A 21,293-nucleotide genomic window follows, 5' to 3' on the forward strand; every position below is an offset into this window, starting at 1 on the left:
CTTATCTGGTCGAATATTCAAGGAAACTCAAGTCACCTGACATATGTTGAGAAAAATAATTCAGGGAACGGTCTTAGATCCTGTAGAAAAATAGGTAGGGTTCCCTCCACTGGAATCAATCTTCCCCTTCACAATGTCAATATCTGAGCAACTGCGCACCTATCCCTCCCCCTAATCCAACCAAAGTCAACCCATAATAACTTGAGGTTAATTTTGTGTTGGGGAGGGGTAGGTGTGTAGTTGCCTTGATACTGACTGTGACTCAACTTTTCCACTGTTTCTTTGTACATTAGTAGAAAGAATCTCCTTGAACTTCTCCATTACACTAGGATCTATATGTGAACCACTTCCAAGGTTTTTTAACTGTTTTACCAAAGCTAGCCATCTGTTTCTATCTATTTTAGTTATAATTGGTGGAGTACTGTGATAGCGTAGAACAATAACCTTAATCTCAATTAAGAGACTCAGTTCTTCTTAAAGGTCTTATGTCAAGGGCGGGGTACGTTCCATCCTGCTTGTGTAAGAATGATGAAACAAGATCAGTTTTTTTCTGTTAAAGGTAGTTAAAAGGGAAGAACCAGGGTAGAAAATTTGTATGGACTTGGGTATTTGATTTGTACTCTATTATGTTTGAAAAAAGGGTCTATATCGCGAGTCCCACTGGGGCTTTTAGGGCTTAAGGTTAAAATTTTGGCCATTTACGGCCACGGTTAACCCAAAATGACACATTGTAGGAAGGAAAAAATTTTACTGTTAACTTTTATTACAATTAACGGTTAAAATTTGTCAATTTTTACGCTTAACGGCTAACTGTAAACTCCATTAAGATCCTCTGTTGTGGATATAGAAGGTTTGAACTCATCAAGGTACAAACGCGGGGCCAAAGTGGCTGGAACAGGTCACGCTATTTTTTTCACTATAGGGTGACAGGTTCCTCCACGTCGCAAGGGACAGCTTCCTAGTTAGGAGAAAAATCTTACGTAGACAGACAACCCGTTTTCACTAAAAAGTCTATGATAACTTTACCAACAGTTGTGAGTTTACGCATGATGTTAACGGCACCAGCAACTGCAAAACTGAACTCTGATTTTTCTTCACTTTCCCTCAAGTACTCCAAGAGAACTAATATCGAAATTGGAAAAAACATTTTTACAAGTATTCACAGAAGATACAAATATTTCGCTTTGGCTTTGAAACGGATGAAAGCAACAGACAACAAGTTTGGTCCGTTAATCGTTTTCAGTAGGTCGTCTGTCCTTTCACTCTCAGGGGTGATCTAAAAGAAATTTATCCTTTCAATGTCATAACCTTTAAAAGCACAAAGGAGAGAGAAGAAAGAGAGATGACCGGTGTATTACTTGGATATAAAACGAAATTCTTAAGAAATGTATGGAAAACTGCGAGGAAAATTGATGTTTAGTTTCTGCAAGTGAAACCGTTAACTCTCGTGCCTAATCTCTTTAGCATTGTGAATCTCTTTAAAAGCCTTTGGCACTTTTTGAAACAAGATAATTCGGTAAATTAGTGTTTTTTTAGTTTTTTTTTAGCTTTGTGCAGATTTAATGCTCAAACTTACATAACAGGCGCCTCGCTGTCAGGGGCTCGGAGTTGTGGAACGCATGCGTAGTCAGACTTCTTATTTGTGCGCGCCACTTTATTTCTCCTGGTTGCAACCGCATTTATATTAGCAAGTTACCAGGAAGTTATCTTTGAGAAGTTTCTGTGACGAGATGGTGGCGAAGTGTGATATCTTTTTGCGAGAAGTATCCTTGTTAAAAAACGGACTTGTCAGTATTTAAATAGGGAAACCTGTCGGAGAGTAAAGGTTTATCAACGACGAAATTTGCTGTTGTAGATGCTTAGACAAGTGCTCATTTCTAGGAAGACATTGTGTAGGAGTGAAGAAAATTTTGTCTTGAAAGGGTTTCTTGATTAACTGTTTTTAACAAGTTCTCCTCTCATAGATAAAACGACGAACAATTTTTGCTGGTGCAGCCCTGGGAAAAGTTGCTTGGGAAATGCGCCTTGTATCTTAGCCCATGTTGTGCAGTGTAGGATTTGAGCTTGAGTTACGTAGTTTGTTCATTAGTTTACCTGGTTGTTTACAATATTTTATCATACAATTTTGGGTTGTATGAACACGGGTGTGTAAAATTTCAAGATCACTGGGATACTTTCTTTTTTATTGAATCAGAATTCGTAAGGTTTTAAAGAAATATGAAAATTATTTTAGTTACATGACTCCTACCAAGTGATTTTACTGTGTAATGACTGATGATATTTTAAATGAAGATAAAAAAAATTATTCAAAAATTTTATAGATAAATGTTTAATATCCTTTAATGCAGACACCATTAGCTTTTCTAGTGAACACGTCTCTATGAAAAAAAGGATATGTGTTGTTGATCTGAATAAAACTCAGTTTTGGGTAACATTTGGTGATCCACTGTTGATTTTTCGCAATGACACTGTTTATTGATGTATCACTGGACCTCAGACACACCTCTTCAGTACGAAAGTCTGATCAATTAATTTTGGGCCTTGACTGATGGGGGAGGTCTGTGTTATGAAAGACAGCAAACTTGCCTAGGTTTGCTCTTCACACTAGTTATCTCATTCTCTAACAGAAGTGTCTCAGTGATGAAATTTGAGAACGAGGATCACAAGCGTAACAATGGTTGGGATTACCACGCCGGGATCTGGGATCGAGATCAGGGAAGCTCACAAGTACAGAATTGAAAACAAGCAAACAAACAAAATTGAAACAGACAAAAAAAAAGACAAAAATGATAATGATGATGATGATGATGATAAAAGTAGGTAATCAAACACGAGATAATTATCTTAACAATGTTACCTTGCTAATCACGTTGTTAATCGCGTCTGGCAATGAGGATTTGTCTCGCACTTAAATGAGTGTAACACTAAAATTGATTGTTAAACTTTAAACTTCGATTCTTATGGAAACAACGAAAACCAAGAAATTTACTCATACAGAGGATATTTACCTTGAGAAAATGTGTGTCGAAATGACATTTATGAATCCTTGATCTATCTCCCCTTGAACCACGTAATTCGGCAAACATGAAGAAACACCATCCAGCCTTGAAAAAAAGACGATATCATTGGTAATACAGTTGAAATATCGAAGCTGACAAAGACATATTGGTTTACTGAGCGAAAATATTACGTTTTCAAAATAAAACTGCTGAAAAAATTGAGCGACGGCATCTCCAACAATAATTTTTGTTTTTGCAACTTTGGATCAAGAGTTCTCGGCAGCTTAAACTCAGAGCCATTCCAGGCGTGCTCCTTCACCCAAACAACAGATTTGATAATATTGTTCATTCCTGAAAACAAAACATTGCAAATATTAATGAATAAATTAACAAACAAGCATGCAAAATAGGACGATAAAAAAAGCGTCAACAAATGTATTCAACAAACAAGTAGTTGAACACAGACGGAAAAAAGTAATGAACACCATAAAGTTAGAAATTTCAATTAACCCCATACCAAGAATATAACTATAATTGTTACCTCTCATATTCTTACATCAATCTGGACAAAAAAAAGGAGTATCGATTCTTTTTATAGAACAGAACAATTTGAGATACTGATATTAATTTTAGTTCTTTTAATAACATTTTTTTGTAATATTTTCCGAACTAAATTTGAATTTTATTTCATTGAATCCTCTTACATATTGCGTAAGTAAGCAGCAAGCATGGATGGTTTCCACTTCTGGAATATTAACTTGCCTTTGTGGTGTGATATCCTCCCTTGTCTCATGTGAGGCTCACACTGGGCTCACATGTTTCCTCACATATACGGATATCTTTACCAAATATGGCGAACGTAAACACATGAGGCGCCAAAATTGGAACACAGCCCTCCCGGGTAATCAAGGCTAATTTAATTGATTCTGTTGGGAGCTCTGTGTCGCAAGGAAAATGGCCGGTGGCAACTTTATCAACCGGCGTTAGACAGGCCTAAGCAGATCTTGATTTTTGTCCTCGAGATGGAGAGCCGCAGAATGGAGCAGTCTTCCATAAGAAAGCCGTGGTTTCTACTTCCCCAAGCGAGTTGTGAAACACCTCTTGTACAGGTAAGCTGCAGATTGTATTTTGCAGCGCTTGCTTCCCCGCTTTTGAACTTGACTTAGTTCAACTAACCTCCAAAACGCCCTTTCCGCTGATTGATATTCTGTTTTTGCTATTTAATTTAGACATCCTTGAGGCCAGCCGATCCAACGGAACTGCGAGCGATCTTTAATAAGGTTTGTAAATTTACTAACTTTCGGTGAGAAACCCCGTTTATTTCGATCTCTATTATATACAATAACTTGTACATTCTTTGCTGCTGGTCAGGTAGTTTAGATATGCCATAAAAGGCTTTAATCGATACTTGTGGATTGCTTAAAAGGTTATTGAATGTCCAAAATCGGCCTAAATACCAAATTTGTAGTCCCCCCGACTGAGTGATGTTTTTATTGTATTGCAAATCTGTGTTCAGTATGAAATGTATTCGACACTTTCGATTTTAACGCAGAGGTTTATAATATTTGATAAAGTGAAAGGCATTTAGAGACCTGTCTGTTTATATAATTCAATTTCTATTACAGCTTTGTTTTAAGCTTCATCTCGATTAGAGATCCTAAGATGAAAGATAGTCTTGTCCAAATATTTGAGTGTGGAAAGCATTCAAAATTTCCTTCTCACAATGTTGATATCGTCAAATCTGTCCAAGTTCTTTTTTCTTTGGGAAGGGCTAACAGCTGAACAAGGAAGAGGATGAACCACGATCCTCCTCCTCTCCCCAATCACTTAGCTTTCTATTCTTTTGTCCTTTGCATCGTTATTTCAAGATATGCCATGGTCAAAAGTACAAAAAAGTCATAAAACTGGTGGTACCTGGTTAATTAAGAGCAAGCAGCTTCTAAGCTACGTTTATGTGCCAAAAATGTCCCTTGCAGCAAGTATCTAGTTTCTAGGACTTTATGTAAACTAATATCCTTCCGGCCTAAGGAAGAGATTGTCAATTAACCCAGGCCTAGTATAATTTATGCTATTACTTACAATATAACCACTGCATAAAAAGCATTTTGACTTGGAAATATAGATGTTTTTATACATCTCAGGCCTGGCAACCCTGTCTGCATAGTATGGTAGATGCCAAACATTTTTTTCTTTCTTAACAAACATTTCCCTCAGGAGAATTGCCATGACACCTCCACTGCCCCTTCTTCCTCCTGGCCCCCTGTTCCCATTCCCAAAATAAATAAGCATCCATGGATCTTATCAGAGCATTTACAGCATTGTTCATACCTAATACTGTGGATTTTTAACTAATTATGTTCAAGAAAGGAGTTATGTATGGTTACTACACTGTATTTGTACACAAAACTGTGGAACAGGTCTTTTGCAAATGCTACAGTGACTTCAGTGTGAGTTGCTACTAATGCCATAACATTGCAAGACTAAAAAGCTCCATGGAGCTTATCTGAGCATTCAAAGTATTTTTCATTTTCTACTTCTTCACCTTATATGGTGGATCTTTTTAATGTGTCAAATAAAGGAGTTATGTATAGTTAACTACACTGTATTTGTACACAAAACTGTGCAACAGTTCTGTGAATGCCACAGTGACTTCAGTGTGAGTTGCTTCTAAAGCTATGACATTGCAAGCCTTAAAACCTGCTTAGATCTATGATGAATTTGAAATATTACTCCCAATTGTTATCATTGAACACTTGCAGTATGCCACAGTGGAGCAGGATGATGAAAAGTTCATGACACCAGTGAATCTGATCCGAGACTATCTTGGAATGCAGAAGGTTGAGGAGTACAATGAGACAACTTTGAATCTTCTTGCAGGATGTGTTGACCAAACTAAAGATGGGTATGTCCATTTCATCTGGAAGCTCCTGTCCAATTTCTCTAAAGTTCCTAAAAAATACATATAATTACCTTTCATCATCACAAAACAACTCAAACAACATAGTATAGTAAGCTTCCTGCTTGTTTAAATAACCAAATTGTCCTGTTCAATTCATGTTGTCAATAATTCTTGAAACTTTTCCTTGCAAATCATATAAAAACATTCACTTTGCCCAAGGCAAATACTATTTTCAACTCTTCAACTTCTGATGAAAATATTAACAACTTCTCCAATTACAAAAGCACCAAATCTTATTTGGACTGGTGACTTAACCCTTCAACCCTTTAACTCCCAAAAGTGATTAACTTAAAACTTCTCCCTACAATATCCATACATTCTTCAGCAAACAGGTAATGAGAATATTCAAACTTATCAGGTAGAAGCTTCTATCTTGATCTAGCACCAAGTTCTCATAACTAATTTACAAGGAAATGTATAGTAGCTACAAGGCAGAATTAACAATGAGATCTTGTGAGTTAAAGGGTTAACTCCCATGAGTGACCAAAACAGAATTTCTCTCTACAATATTGATACAATATCAACCAGACAAGTGATGAGAATAAAGAAAAATATCAATTTGGTGATAATTAGTTGATCCATTACTAAACTCTCTGAACTAACATTAAAAGAATTGTATGGTTCACAGTAAGGAGAATGACAAATTTGATCAGGGAGTTAGAGGGTTAAGAAAAGGGAAATGACTGAAATTTCTTAAACAAATCAGAATCCAACTGACTCTTTGTTTTTCTTGCAGCTTGATCTCATTTAGTGAATTCTTGGCATTTGAGGCCTTACTGTGTAACCCAGGTGCTCAACACAAGATTGTTTTTCAACTTTTTGATCTGGATGGGAAAGGATCAGTGACATTTGGTATGTTGCCCAGATAGTGACATAAATTTTCAGTATAATAATTATGTATTAGCTGTAAGAATTCACTATACACATACATATTGTGGATATAATGTTTCCTTAGTAATGATTTTTCCAACTAGTTTGAGTTTTCTTTTCTTTTTTTTTTTTTTTTTTGCAATCATGGACTTAATATGGAACAAAGTATACAATAATTAAACTGGTTTGAGGAAAATGTATGCGTGTAGAAGTTCAAATGCATGCATGTAAAATTGATTTGGAAAATAATTTTTTTGTCTTTGATTTTGAGTTGGTGAACTCTATAAATCAAGTACCATAATGAATATAGTTGCAGTCTAAGTCTGTAGTTAAGCAAATAATAACCTTGGCTGGGTTATTCAAAGCTAAGTTTGTATGACCCGGGGTTAGTGTGGAATCTGATTTCAGATTTGATAGCTCTAAAAGGAAATTCAGTCAAATTATTTTTGTCCATAACATGATTCTTTGATGCTCTAAAAATAACACAGGACATTATCCCAAAAGGCTTTTGAATAAAGGAATAAAGAAACCCAAATTAAAATTTAACCTTGGGTTAGTGCTAATGGACCTTCAAACGACTGGGCTCTGGTCCTGCAAATGAAACCCTGCAAATAATAACCTAGTCCTTATGGATAAAAGGGCAGGACTGATACATATTATTCCAAAAAGCATTACCAGAAATTATTGTAATGGAATCTCCAATGGTAAGACTGTTGATTGTCACGTAAGTGGTGGGACATTAGAGAATTTACATGTATTTCCTTCTTGTAACTAGGAGATACATGTGCATGTAGATTGTGAACAGCATCGCTTCCATGATTTGCATTAATTCAAAGGGTTTCAAATAGTGCAATTATTGCAGCAATACAAGGAGTCATGCATTAAAATGTACATGCAGTTTTGGAAATAGTACAAATAAAGCAATTTGTCCCTTGAAGCAACTTGTTACCTGGTGCTTATTCCATGGACTCTATTTACCATTGTTACCATAAAAACCTACAGATAAGCCACACCTTTGTTCAAAAAACTGTCGCTAGAAATTGGGGGTGCGGCTTATCTGTGGGAACATTTCCCATTTTCATGTCTGATCTAATGCCTGGTTACAAAGCTTTGAATGTTCCACCCATGTTCTTGTTGTAATGCAAAAATCTATGGAAAAACTGTGTTGAATGAATAAATTCCTGTCAACAGATACCAGAAAAAGATCAATCATATGTCAAAGTTGGTAGAAACAATGTTCATTTTATTAAAGTGCTAAAATTGTGGGTAATACTTTGAAGTATTTTCCGTTGCAATGTTAATGGTGAGTTTATGTTCAATGAACAATGGATGAAGAAGATTTCTCAAGACTTGACTTTGGATTTCTTTTGATTTCTTTCAAAAAAATTTTTTTCCAAAATTTGAGCTGCTAAATTCAGGGTGCAGTTTATCCGGGGGTGCAGCTTATCTGCGGGTTTTTATGGTACTCACGTTTTCATTCATATTTTTCAGATGAGTTTGAAAATGTTATCAAGAAGACAACTTTTTTCAGCAAAATAAAGTTCAACTTCGACACTGAGTTTGTCAAGACATATTTTGGGGTTAACAAAAAGGCCCGTATTCGTTTTGATGACTTCTCACATCTGCTACAGGTTAGTAAATTATGTTTTTCAAACAGCCCTGTAGTACACATATGAATATTCTCCTTGCAACACCCTGCATTAATTTAAAAATTATATTAATTTCTCTTTTGTTTTGCAGGATTTAGAGAAGGAGTACCAAAGACAGGCATATTATCAAAGTAAAATGCCAGACGGTGAAATAACTGCTGTAAAATTTTCAGAGATAATGAAAGTTTTACGAGGACACAAGCTGTCTCCATTTGTCAGAGAATACCTTCTCACAGTAAGAACTGGTTCAGTTTCTTTCTTTGTTTCTCAAATAAGGTAAATTTTCAGAGATGTCAGTGTCTGTTAACCCATTGAGCCCCACACCTTAGAGCTCAGACCACCCCCTGAAATTCCAGAGAAAATGGCTGCTACAGTGAACACACAGACCACTGCCAAAATAATTTAAAATTTTAATGTCTTCATTTCACTCTACTGAAGGGAAACTGCACAAAGTTGCATATTAAATAATATACTTTCCCCCTGTCAAATTTTATTTTCAACTTGAGCATCAGGCTCTCTCAAAAAAAATTCTAAAGCTAGAGAACGGATTCAACTTCATGATGTACAGCGAGTCATTAGCAAGGTTGCCTTCAGCTTTGAAAGTATTTATCAGTATGATGACTCTCTTTTGCACTCTTATTCCATCAGAATCATGTAAAAAGCTTTCCCTCAAATACAACACCAAAAGACAGATCGCAAATTTTTCCTCAACAAAAGGAATCCTAAACTTTCTAACGCGGGTCAATTTTGAATTTGCCCGCCATAGCGACATCGCGACACGTCACAAGGCGCAGCTATAAAATTACTTTTTGCGAGTCATGAGCAAGAACAAACCAATTTTTACGCCTAAATGAAAAGTTTCACTTTGAACAATGCATATATGTTCTTCGCTTAGGCAAACTTTTGCTCCAAGCGAGTTACAAGGGGGCAAACTTTGCAGAGGACATCGTTTTGGTCTTCTGCGGTCGGGTCAGCAAGATGTAAATATTTCCCCAGAGTCATGAAGCGGTGCTCTGGGATCGTTTTTTTTAAGCAATCAACTCCAACAAACTCGTCAGAATCCCAGTACATTGCCAGCTGAGGAAGTTCATGGATTCCAATGAGAATGTTTAGCCCGAGATATGCTGAAATTTCCGCTTGAGTAGATGTGAACGATCGATCCCCTTTCGAACGAGCGTACGCAACGGTGTATCGGACGATTTCGTCAATGTAAGCATCGTCGATAAATACATTGAAGAAATCTTTGGCAGTTGCATTTTCTCCGAGATCTCTGGTCGGGCCACGACGAATGGAGAATTCCTCAACATTAATTTGTCGCAATTAGCTAGACCATTGAAGAGCATTTGGTCGGCTTTCTTCTGCGGCAGATTCTTCATCACTACTTTCGTCGCTTCCTTCTTCCTCCTCACTAGCGTATAGCTCAACATCGGAATCGCTTCCCCTTTCTTGCGTAGGTCGAAAAAGTCTTCCATCTCGTCATCCACATTGCGAAGCAAGTTTTGTTCATGCTGTGCTTGACGAGCTTGTCGCTTTTTTCAATTTCTTCGATGATAAAACCAGCGAAGACTTCTTGCTCTTCATCGGATGAAAATTAACTTTCATCAATTCTTCCAGAAGCTATGTCTTAGACCACGACATATTTTTGAAAAATTTGTCAAAAATCGCACGGTTAACGTGGAATAGTGAGTTTGGTCTCAAACGAAAGCTTATTTTTTGCATGTCACGTTTCACTGCTTTTCAATACCCAGGGGAGTTTTGTTTCTAAGCTACAGCCAATCAAAACAAGCCATTTCTGACAGGGCGCATGAGGGCGCATTGGAATTTCAGAGGGGTTTTATTTCTGGGCGCATGAGGGCGCATCGGGTGTCAATGGGTTAATCCTCAATCTGGACATATTTGATTGTGGATCACAGCCCTACAAATTCAACCCACAATTCCTTCACTGAACTTTTAATTCCAGTCTCCCCACATATTGAAATAGGCTGAAATGAATACAAGCAATTAAAAAGACTTCACAGAAATACAACCATCCTGGAACAGAAAACCCTATAATTTTAAGAAGGGAATACACTGTTAACTGTGCTATTTTTCCCTTCTTGTGCAGCAAAATATCCAAATTCTTTTTTAATTAGATGGATTTGTCCATTCTTGTGGGATGGTTTCCTTAACAATGCACCCTGTAATAAAAATGCATCTGATCAGTGTACGTTGCTCGCAGAACTGTACATGTAATGTTCCTCTTATTGCAGGCTGCTAGTGGAGAAGGTGGCCATCGAGTAAGCTATGGTTATTACAGAGCATTCAATGTAATGCTTGATCATGCACAAGTTCTCCATGATATGGCAATAAAGGCTGCAAAAGGGAATCGCTACAGGGAACTTAAGAAAGGTAAACTGGTTAACACAAATGTAAAATTATTGTACTAGGCTGCTGATATGTATAAATATGAAATTTTAGTCTGTGGTCTGGAGAGTTTGCTGTGAGAGGACATACACTGTATCTTGCACCAATTTTTTCAAAAAAATTATTTCAGTTGAAAATGTCTTATTTATAAAATCAGATGAAGAGAGACAGCAGGTTATAGAGAGTGCTTGGACTGCATGTCAAAATGCTTTTTTTTTTAATTTTTTCCAGCTGACATGCTACAGGAGGCCAAAGCTGATGCTGAGGTATGTACAACTTAATCTTTGAAGTTCCTGTGCTTCTATTTGTTTTGTACAATGCAAGAGAAATTTCTTTACTGGAGAAGTAACCAACATGGTTAACAATTATTTATATTTTCAGAAAAAAAACCATACTGAAAAATTTTCCTTGCTCAGATTAGGAAGAGCCTTTGAATAGTTCATATTAGAAGTAAACAATATGTTTCATCAATCTCATTTCAAGACCTTGCAAAGTTAATTTGATTCTTCATTATGCATTTTTTCTTGAAAAAATAACAAAAAAATTGGTAACAATAAATACACAGAACTGTGTGCCAATAATTTGTTTAATTCTCTCTGTAAAGAAGACCTTCAAACGTCTTGACCCTTGAGCCTCCATCCCTGACACTCATGTCAAGATTGTCATCTTACTTTTGAGCAGTACTGTACCTCAACTGAGGGAGCATCAGTTTCAAGCCACTATTCTGAATGAATTTTACCATTTTGGATGATTACCCTAGAGATATTTCCTCTTTTCCCCTTGCAGATCACTCCTTTAGTTATTGATATTCTATTCCATCTGTGTGACTTGGAACACAGGAGAGGGTAAGTGGATCAACCACGCCCAACTAGGGTTAGTTCCTAAAGATTGCAGACCAAGTTAGGCAAAAGGTTTGCTCATTAACCCTTTCACTCCCAAGATCTAATTAGTAATTCTCCTTACTATCTGCCATACAATTCTTATGATGTTAGTTCAGAGAATGTGGTATTAGATAAACTTATAATCCCATAACTGATATTTTTCTCTATTCTCATCACCTACCTGCTTGATATTGTATTGATATTGTAAGGAGAAATTCTGTCTTGGTCACTTGTGGGAGTGAAAGGATTAATTGGCTGAACAGTAGTATCCAATGAGTAAATTGTGGTTTCTGTAAAACAAGCTGTTCTGTCCATCAAAACTTGTATAACATTATGCACCTAAACTTGTGGATGATTAATGCCAATCAGACATAATAAAGACAAATGTCGCCCATTGAACAAGGAGGAGGGATACATGTAGTTATTAAAGTGCTGCAAGCACTTTTCAGTCAGCCTAAACTTTCATAATTTCACCAATTAAATACAGTGAACCAACAAACCCCAGTGCAAGGTGTTCTATTTAAACACTCACAACCCATGATCTCCCTCTTTGCTTTAAAGTGGGGCAAAGATTGTATAAGTTAGTATTTCTAAACCTTTTGATCTCTTAATATCTAATGATCAACTTCTAATTTCTCTTTTCAATATCACCTCAATCAAGAATCAAGATAGAAAGCAATGATGACTAGTCAAAGAAGGTCTTGATTGTTAACCAAATTCTCCTTGTCAGCACTTTAGGAAATGTATAGAGAACAGTATGGAGAATATGCATACTGATGTTAGGGTGTAAAGGATTAATTCATTGTACGAGGCGATAAATCAGCTTCAAACGAACAATCAGTCACAGACTCAGCACATCATTATTTTAAAGAAACTCACCCCTAAAGTCATAACTATTTCCATTCGCGCTATTTTCAGCACACTGTATCACAGAGTAGCCCCTTAGTCGAAACGTGACCCATCTTTGTTTGTTATTGCTGTAAATCATTTGGTGTCCATCAGCTGTGATTTGCTGTTGCATATTTCAGGCGGATCACAGTGTCAGATGTGCATCAGATTCTTCCGCATCGGGATGTATTTAAAGTTTTCTCCACGGAAAGAATTGAAGAGGAGGTTTGTGAGGACACGGCCCTTGAGTCATTAAATTAGTATTTACTGCGAAATTTTGTTGATTTTGTTATTTGGTGGAAGATTGTCAAATTTCTCTATTTAGTATATCGACTTACATTCTACTTACATTTTCATATACTCTATTATGTCTTTGATACGTTGTTTCTCTTTTCTGAATATGTAGCAGATGATAACCAAACCCAAAGATGAAGAAGGGTCAGTCTTATGGAAAGCTGTAGAGCAAGTTTATCGGTTTGGCCTCGGTTCTGTGGCTGGAGGTAAGCTTTGTTGAAGTACGCTATAACACTTGTGAAGTCTTGTTAATGCTCGAAACGAAATAGTCCATCGTGTTGTTTTTCCTCATTGCTCTTCTGTATATTTTGCTCTATGTTTTCTTTGTATCGTGTACACAGCTGTTCATAAATGCGAGAGAGGGTCTTGGTATTAAGGCACTCACTTTGAACATAAGTATTGACGGGAACAGTTAGACGAATTTCCTTCGATTTAAAGCCCGTTCGTGGTTTGACTATAACAACTACCATAAATTAACAGATATAACACGCGCTCTGGTTGGTCAAAACTCTATTCAATAGGGTTTGCAGTGTGTTGTATACTGGATAAAGTCATGACTATTATATGCAACCACACCCTCCATCGAAATACTAACGTAATAATCGACTCTTGATGCTAATAGGACTTTCAAAAAGTATGCAAACTTTTTTCTTAATCTCTCAACATTCCGCGTGGGTTATTACGCCGGTGAAACGAAAACAACTGTAGTCTATTGCTTAAATATACCATGATGAGAGAACCAATTGCGTTCTGCGATCGGTTTGCAATCTGTCAATAGAGCCCTGGGCCGGGTTGTTCAAAGCTGGGTTAAGATAACCCAGGGTTAGTGTGAAATCTGATTTCAGGTCTAAAAGCTGTAAAAGGAAATTCAGTCGAATTCTTTTAGTCTAGAGTATGAGTATTTGACACTTCAAATAGAACACTGAAAATTATCCCAAAAAGACTTTTGAGTAAAGGAATAAGGAAATCCAGATTAAAATTTAACCCTGGGTTAGCGCTAATCGGCCTTTGAACAACTGGGCCCTGGGCACGATCGTTAACCCTTCAATCCCTAAGAGTGATTAGCATATAATTTCTCCCTACAATATTATCTCATATTTAAACATTAAGATTACAAGAATTAGGGAAATGATCACCAACTGAAGAAGCTTTTGATTGTTTTACAAATTCTCCTTGTCAGCACTTTAGGAAATGTATAAAGAACAGTGTGGAGAATATGCATACTAATGTTAGGGCGTAAAGGATTAATGTAAGCCCAAGCCCCGGTCGTTCGATGGGTGAATAAATGTCAATCCGGTGGATAGTGCAATACGTTTTCTTTAAACTTATTCACTGGGTAGCGATGTTTCCATTGGATAACATTATCTGCCTTTTGGACAAATGAGCCAAGTACTTTTAGCAGTACTCTGAAATCGGGATGATTGGATAGTGGATCAATTCGTTATCCTGGTCCATAAAGACGCAAATATGGAACACGGCTCTTCCGGCGCTCCAAACGCTCAAAGTCGCAGCAGCAGGGTGAGATAGGCTTATCGTCGTGCCAATAAGAAACCAAGTTTCGTTTCACCTTGCCCATCTGTGCGGCCAGTGATGAAATGTTGATAATGAAAACTTAAATCTACATCAGGAGAACATTGGCTCTTTCGATTCAAAAACAGGCTTACTCATTTCGCTGTTAACGCGTGCACTTCAATGTGAAAATAACTTTTGGCTGTGTTGTTGTATCCGTCAGCTGCTGGAGCGACTGCAGTGTACCCTATTGATCTGGTCAAGACAAGAATGCAGAATCAGCGAGCAGTGTTAGCTCAAGAGAGACTGTACGCGAACAGTTTTGACTGCTTCCTCAAAGTTATTAGAAATGAAGGCCCGCAAGGATTATACAGAGGTTGGTACCTTGCGACAATTTTTTGCTTGTTTGACTTTCCCAAAATGTCATCTCTTGTTAGCTCCTCTCAATCTTTAACCTTCAGTTTATTTTTCTAATTAAGTAATTTATGTTTCATTTTGGAGAAAAGTTTCAAGTTCTTTAAAATTTCTTGGCGACTCTGTATAAGTCATTCACCTTGCTGACTCCCTACCTACTGAAGTACATATCACGTTTCATTTTAGTTTTATTACTTGTTTTAGTTGCAGTTGGTTCTACTTTGGCGCCCTCAGTGACGCTAAATGTTTAGTGTAATTTTTTGTTTTAGGATTGCTTCCTCAGATTGTTGGAGTTGCCCCTGAAAAGGCCATTAAATTAACGGTAAGTTTATTACTGTATTTCACTTCAAGTTTAATCGGTCGTGAAGTCAGTCAAAAAGTCGATCTTTAGTTGGTTGGATAGTCATCATCAATCAGTCCTTCCGTTAGACGATCAGGCCATCAGTTAGTCAGTTGGTTGGTAAGTCGGTAGGTTGGACAGTTGGTCGGTCGGTCGGTAGGTCAATCGGACAGTCAGTCAGTCAGTCAGTCGGTCAATCAGTTAATCACTCCGGCTGTCGGTCAGTCAGTCATCCAGTCATTCAGCCAGTCGGTCAGTGAGATAGTCAATCAGTCAGTCGGACAGTATGTCAGTCATTCAGACATTTAGTGGGTCAGTCGGTCTGTTAGTCCGTGCGTTTTTCAGTTGGTAAAGGTAAAAATCTCTTACGAGCAAAGTTTACTTTGACTGATTTCTTGTTTTTTCTGTTCAGACAAATGACTTTGTTCGTGACGTGTTCCGCGATAAAGATGGATTCATAAGCTTACCTTTTGAGATCGTAGCTGGTGGATGTGTAAGTTTTTTTTTTGAACCACTGAAACTTTAAGGTGCTGGGTAGACGAATTACGTGTTCTTCAGATTCAGTCAATTACAAAGTGGCAATCTCTTTGAGAAAAAATCCCCCCAGATATCCGTGATTTGGGCCAGTCGTTTTATATCAAGGCTTGTACAACTATCGCATGTTTGTCAAGATACGAAACGTAGCGAGTGGAAATCAAATGATCGAATTTTACGACGGTAAAGAAGAAAAAGAACCGAGTCACACACACACACAAAGAAAGTGAGAATGGCGGTGTTGCTTTCTTTACATTGTATACTACCCAATTAAATTCCTGTAGTTATGGCGACTGTCGATCCCGCTGTTGTGGTTTACCAAATTTTTAGTGACGTGATTTACTTGTATGACGTCACACAGTGGTTTAGACTGCTTGCAGTCTCTCTTTTTTCCAATGGTAAGAGAGCGAGAGGAGACTGGGGCAAGAGTGTTCGATGAGACCCATTCCCTTTCCGTTTAATCACCATTTATGCGTTTGCTCTCTCTCCAAGGTCGCCAGACCCAAGATAAAATAGTGGTCCCTATTTTCTCTTGTGGGACCGTAAAAGAAAAAAGACTACACACAGTCTTACGGCGGTCACGATTGCCTCTGGTCTTTGGTTAATCAAACGTAGAGTTAGTCAAAAGAGTAAGGGAAACGTATATGTAAGCTTTTTGTGTATTTCTGTAATGGTGACAGCGCAGACGATGAGGAGTAATCGTGGCGATCAGCCGCCAGTTTTACTTGAAATATTCATTTCTTTAGGGAGGAGCTGCTCAGGTTCTGTTCACCAATCCTCTAGAGATCGTGAAGATCAGGTTGCAGGTCGCTGGAGAAGTTGGAGCTACCGGTAAAGACAAGGTGACGGCATTGAGGGTCATCAGGGAACTGGGACTGACTGGACTTTACAAGGTACTGTTATCAGAACAACTTAGGAAAGATGTTATTTGTATTGTCACCAACGTGGAACAAAGGGGGAATACAGTTGTCAGATTTTATAGTAGTCCCATGCTCATGAAATATTTGATAACCGAGTTCCAAATCTACCTTCCTTCCAATATCATTTCCACACTAGAGCAACAAGTAAAAAAAACAAGTTTTTCCATCCCTCTAAACGGGATAAACCGCTTGTCCCGCGGGAATTAATGTTCAGCGACTCTGTCGCGCTGGTTACATTTGATTATAGTAAATGGAGGTTCTTAATTGTTGTTTTCTCTTTCTTGTCACTCAGGGTGCACGAGCTTGCTTTTTAAGAGACATTCCATTTTCTGGTATTTATTTCCCGGCTTACGCTCATCTGAAGCTTCACTTCAAAGACGAGAATGGCCAGATTGGTGCTGGCGGACTTTTTGTCTCTGCAATGATGGCAGGTGAGAGAAATTGATTGATCGATGGCCTTGTCAACATGCTATTGCTGTAGAATGTACGGTTTAATCAGCTGCTGGAAAATACCTTAAATTGGTTTGAAATACCTAGGCGTTTCAATATTGTGTATCTTTTTCCATGCAGGAGTTCCTGCAGCAGCCTTAGCAACCCCAGCTGACGTCATCAAGACTAGATTACAGGTAAACCGTCGAAACATCCTCACACGTTCACCTCGGTTTTCACCCGTTTTTCCCCTTGTTGAAACTGCGCTAGCGGAAATTTATCTCTAGTTGAGAGTTTCTTTTTGTTAATCCTTTTTTTTTAGTAACGATCCAAGCTGATGAAAAGTTTTCTTTTCCTTTTTCTGTAAATTCATGTCAACTTTTTCTTGTAATCGGGGAACCCTTTCAGGATTTAAAAAGGAAAAAAAAAGGAACCGAGTTGAGTGAGGAAAGCAATTTGCACCCTGGCCGAGACTACAGAAAGCATGCTTGACGAGATGTATTTTGCTTTGACCTTTGAATTCAACTTTAGTGCGGTCTAATTTACGGAAAGCGATCGCTTAATTAAAGGATCCATCTAATTAATTTTTGCTTCCTAACAATAGTCGTTCATCATACTCACAACCAAAATATTGCTTGTAACCAAGGACTTTGCTAATCAAAACTCTGTTTGCTGGGCGTAGGTGAAAGCTCGGTCAGGACAGCAGACATATCGAGGGGTGATTGATTGTTTCAGGAAAATACGGAAGGAGGAGGGAGGTAGAGCCTTTTGGAAAGGAGCAGGAGGTCTGTTTGAGTAGAATACTCTTTGAATTTTCTAATTCAAAATGTACGCGAATTAAAGTGTTCGGCCTGTCCATATGTAGAGGTACCACAGCAAACTTCGCTGCTGCGAGGCATTCGCATACTTCGCTTGTTCGGTTTCCAGCACCTCAATGATTGGATGATTGAAATTTATTTGTTGCTTGAATGGAAGAGAATGATCGCAGAAAGAAAGCAAGGGCATCAGCCTCGCTTACATGCATCGGTCGTCCCCTCATTCTATCCACCTGAAAGATATTAATGATTGACAAATATCAAACTTTCTTCAAAGAGTGATTGCAGCAGCAATAAAACTAAAAGAGATGTTAAGTTTGAAAAAGTTTGCATCCTGACGTCTTATGTTTCTTTCGCCTATAGCGCGAGTTTTCAGATCCTCGCCTCAGTTTGGGGTCACTTTGCTCACGTATGAAATTCTCCAAAGAGTGTTTAAAGTGAATTTTAGCGGAAAAGGGTGAGTACAATGAACAGCATGGACATGAAAGACGTGCGGTCAAATTTAATCTCTGTCCCTTACATACGAATCGATATTACGTATCATTTTTACCCTTCGTTATAACCTATCAGCGGGGAGCGCATTATAAATTTGTAGGCTTTCAACTAAAAACATCATCGTTGGGTTAGCTCTTGTCAGAACCATTTACCTTTAAACTCCCAGATCAAATTTTATAATCTCCTTACTGTCAACCATACAATTCTTATAATGTTAGTTCAGAGAATTTAGTATTGGATCAACTAATTGTCCCCAAATTGATGGTTGTCTTTATTCTCGTCACTTATCTGGTTGATATTGTATTGATATCGTAAGGAGAAATTCTGTCTTGGTCACTCATGGGAGTTAAAGGGTTAAAACATCGATACCACTTGTATCGCTTCTTAGCTTACTTTCATCGTCACTGATACTTAGCCATTTAATCGTGACAAAGCATTTTTATACTGCGCATTTACGAACAATCGTTAATCCTTACCTAGAGATTTTCATACTATGTTTTTTCATTTTGATTCTTGCAACAGAGCAATAGTGCACGAAGCCTGGAGTGAAAGAAGGTCCTATAACCCTGACATCTCATTACATCCTGACCACATCGGTGGCATGAGAATGGCTGTGGCCTCGTTTGCAGGCATTGAAACCAGGTTCGGTTTATGTTTACCCAAGTTCGCACATGCAGCAGCAGAGAAAAAAGCTAAATGAACATTACTCCGGAGGGAAAGGATAGATAGCAGACTTGAACTGAATCCGTCGAAGCCGATGAAAAAGAAATTGCTGATCAATTTCAGTCTGTTTGAAGGAGATTCAAACTCTAAAGAACCTTCCTCAACATTAACATTCAAGCCACGCATGTCGTAAGTGGGTAGCTGTGTGTCTATTTAAGCTTGGTTGCGCTTGTAACACAGGTGTGGCACCATTAGTACTTGTTATTCGCACGTGAGCGCGTATATGAAGTCACTTGGATCGTTAGTGCATCGTGTATTTGGCAGAAAGAGCTAAACTAGCAGATTTGAATTAAAAGCAGCGTGTATGATGCACGAATTTTGAAATTTAATCGTGACTATGTCAAACAAACCAAAGTGGCGTTAGGAAACTGTGAAATGCTATTCTTATCTTTTTGTCCTTAAAATGTCATTTTAAGCATAGAAAATCTCTATCTTGCAAGGGGAAAATTTTTGTGGGAATCCTAGAGCAGATATTCTTGACTGAATTTACCGCTTTATATTATATATTATATTGTTCAAATAGCCTTTGTTTTATTAGCAGTTTATTTAAATTGCAGAGGCTTATATCACATCGATCAGATTCAAATTTTTTATAATTCAAGTTTATTAATGTAGCAAATGTAATCATCAATTCGTTTGACAAAAGACTTTCAGGAACTGCGTAAAAATAAGGTCTTGATTCACGCACACAAGCAAATGCTGGCGAACATAACAGCGCCGAGCACTGCTCTATTTATTAATAGGCTTTCAAGGTCTATGCGAGAACGAACTTTTTCAATATAATGGAATGACATGAAAGCTCGACACAGTCGGATTCTGATGTGAATTCAACTGTATTGTTTGCCCGCTATAATTTTTCCTTGTGGGGCCTGTGGGTGACTAATGTTAATCCAGGCGTCTGATCCGGGGTCTTGGTTACTAACAGGAAATATATGTCAAAATATTTTTATGTTTGAATTTGTTGTAATTTGGTCTGAGAATGCGTGGAAATACAACGGACGCTGGTCTTCTTGTTTAAGTCGCGGAATGCTATGTTTCTCTCTTTTGATTCAAAGGTGAAGTTTGCTTTCATACCGATCGATATATCTTAAACAAGTAAAACTGAAAAGTAGTGCGGTGTTCCGGCCTTAAGTTCTTACGGTTGTTTCGTCTCGCCATCCAAGTTGTATACTCTTCAGTTTCTCTTATCCGTCTCTCTCTTCACAATACGTGTTTTCCCAACAAAACGTCCTTCCCTTCTGAAATTGTAACGTTCCTGTCAATAGTGCGTTTCCCATGCCTCGAAACCACGATGCATACACTCATTTCTCTCGTTCCCTCCAAAGATATCTTCCTCTCTTAAAACACGTCTCTTAGTTGAGAATATGTTGGGGTTATGAAGAAACAAAGAATCGTCTAATTGTTCCCTTTCAAGATTAGCTTTGATGAGGCTTGGTGGGGCTCCCCAAAACAGTTGCCTTTAATCAAAATTTAGCGTATAGCGATAGGTAGTTCAAAAAGTACGATAATTTAGCTTTAGTAATCAGTTTTACTGAAACCAAAGAGGAAAGAAAACAACATGAAACCAATTTTAATTAAATATTGAACACGGTTGAAATTCTGTTTCTTCGTAGGTTGTTTTCAATTTTCGGCCTCTCGTTCACACGAGCACTTTCATCGAAAAGGGCAAACTAAGGGCTCTTCGACGATTATTTTTAAATCATCAATAACCTTGCTAAATGGACGCAACGAATACGATTCTTACTTAACAAGAATTGGCCGATCAGCTAGTTGCGGTAGCCAATATTATATCCAGAGTCACAAAAAAAGGCAGCTGCGCAAAACCTGAAGGAGCTTCAATTATTTAATCGGAGCAATTTACGAGCCATGCACTAATTGCCATTTCCTTTTGAAATGGAAAACTGAACAACATGTGACAATTCTTTTGACACACTCAGAGACAAAAGGAATATTTCCTGACAGTGCAGGTTCAAAGGGTTATTTGCAAGTTGCCATGTTGCTAATAAAATTGGAAGTACTTATTCAAACACTGCTGCTCCGACTAAACCGCGTCTGATATGGTAATTGCGAATCACGGCGGGGTGTGCCTCTTCACTTTGTTAACATGCAGCTGATAGCTTGCCACAGCAAACGAACGGATGATAGACTTAAGCTCACGGGCAATAGGCAGT

At 37.9% G+C, this 21,293-nt stretch overlaps 1 protein-coding gene and 1 long non-coding RNA gene across 3 annotated transcripts in view; one reads left to right on the plus strand and one right to left on the minus strand.

Moving 5' to 3' along the window:
* Positions 1–3,898: 3,898 nt before the first annotated feature.
* LOC113667958 (electrogenic aspartate/glutamate antiporter SLC25A13, mitochondrial) lies at positions 3,899–20,140 on the plus strand. 2 transcript variants are annotated; one of them, XM_027183833.2, is made up of 20 exons: positions 3,899–4,108; positions 4,229–4,279; positions 5,759–5,901; positions 6,695–6,810; positions 8,320–8,459; positions 8,569–8,712; positions 10,727–10,865; positions 11,112–11,146; positions 11,667–11,725; positions 12,790–12,874; positions 13,056–13,149; positions 14,676–14,828; positions 15,136–15,188; positions 15,619–15,699; positions 16,487–16,633; positions 16,953–17,091; positions 17,231–17,286; positions 17,772–17,874; positions 18,268–18,361; positions 18,922–20,140. In XM_027183833.2, exons 1-20 carry the CDS (start codon positions 4,022–4,024, stop codon positions 19,097–19,099), a joined length of 2,097 nt encoding a protein of 698 aa, XP_027039634.2. In that variant the 5' UTR covers positions 3,899–4,021; the 3' UTR covers positions 19,100–20,140. The 2 variants fall into 2 exon arrangements, with proteins under 2 accessions (XP_027039634.2, XP_027039635.2); XM_027183834.2 differs by having other exon boundaries at positions 13,059–13,149.
* Positions 16,656–21,293, minus strand: part of LOC149040471 (uncharacterized) — a 41,380-nt gene continuing 36,742 nt past the window's right edge. Inside the window, exon 3 of the long non-coding RNA XR_016179512.1 lies at positions 16,656–18,137. This is a non-coding gene — a long non-coding RNA (uncharacterized LOC149040471). The remainder of the gene's footprint in view (positions 18,138–21,293) is intronic.

The sequence above is a fragment of the Pocillopora damicornis genome, chromosome 9 (genome assembly GCF_964200805.1).
Source record: "Pocillopora damicornis chromosome 9, jaPocDami1.2, whole genome shotgun sequence".
NCBI lineage: Eukaryota > Metazoa > Cnidaria > Anthozoa > Scleractinia > Pocilloporidae > Pocillopora > Pocillopora damicornis.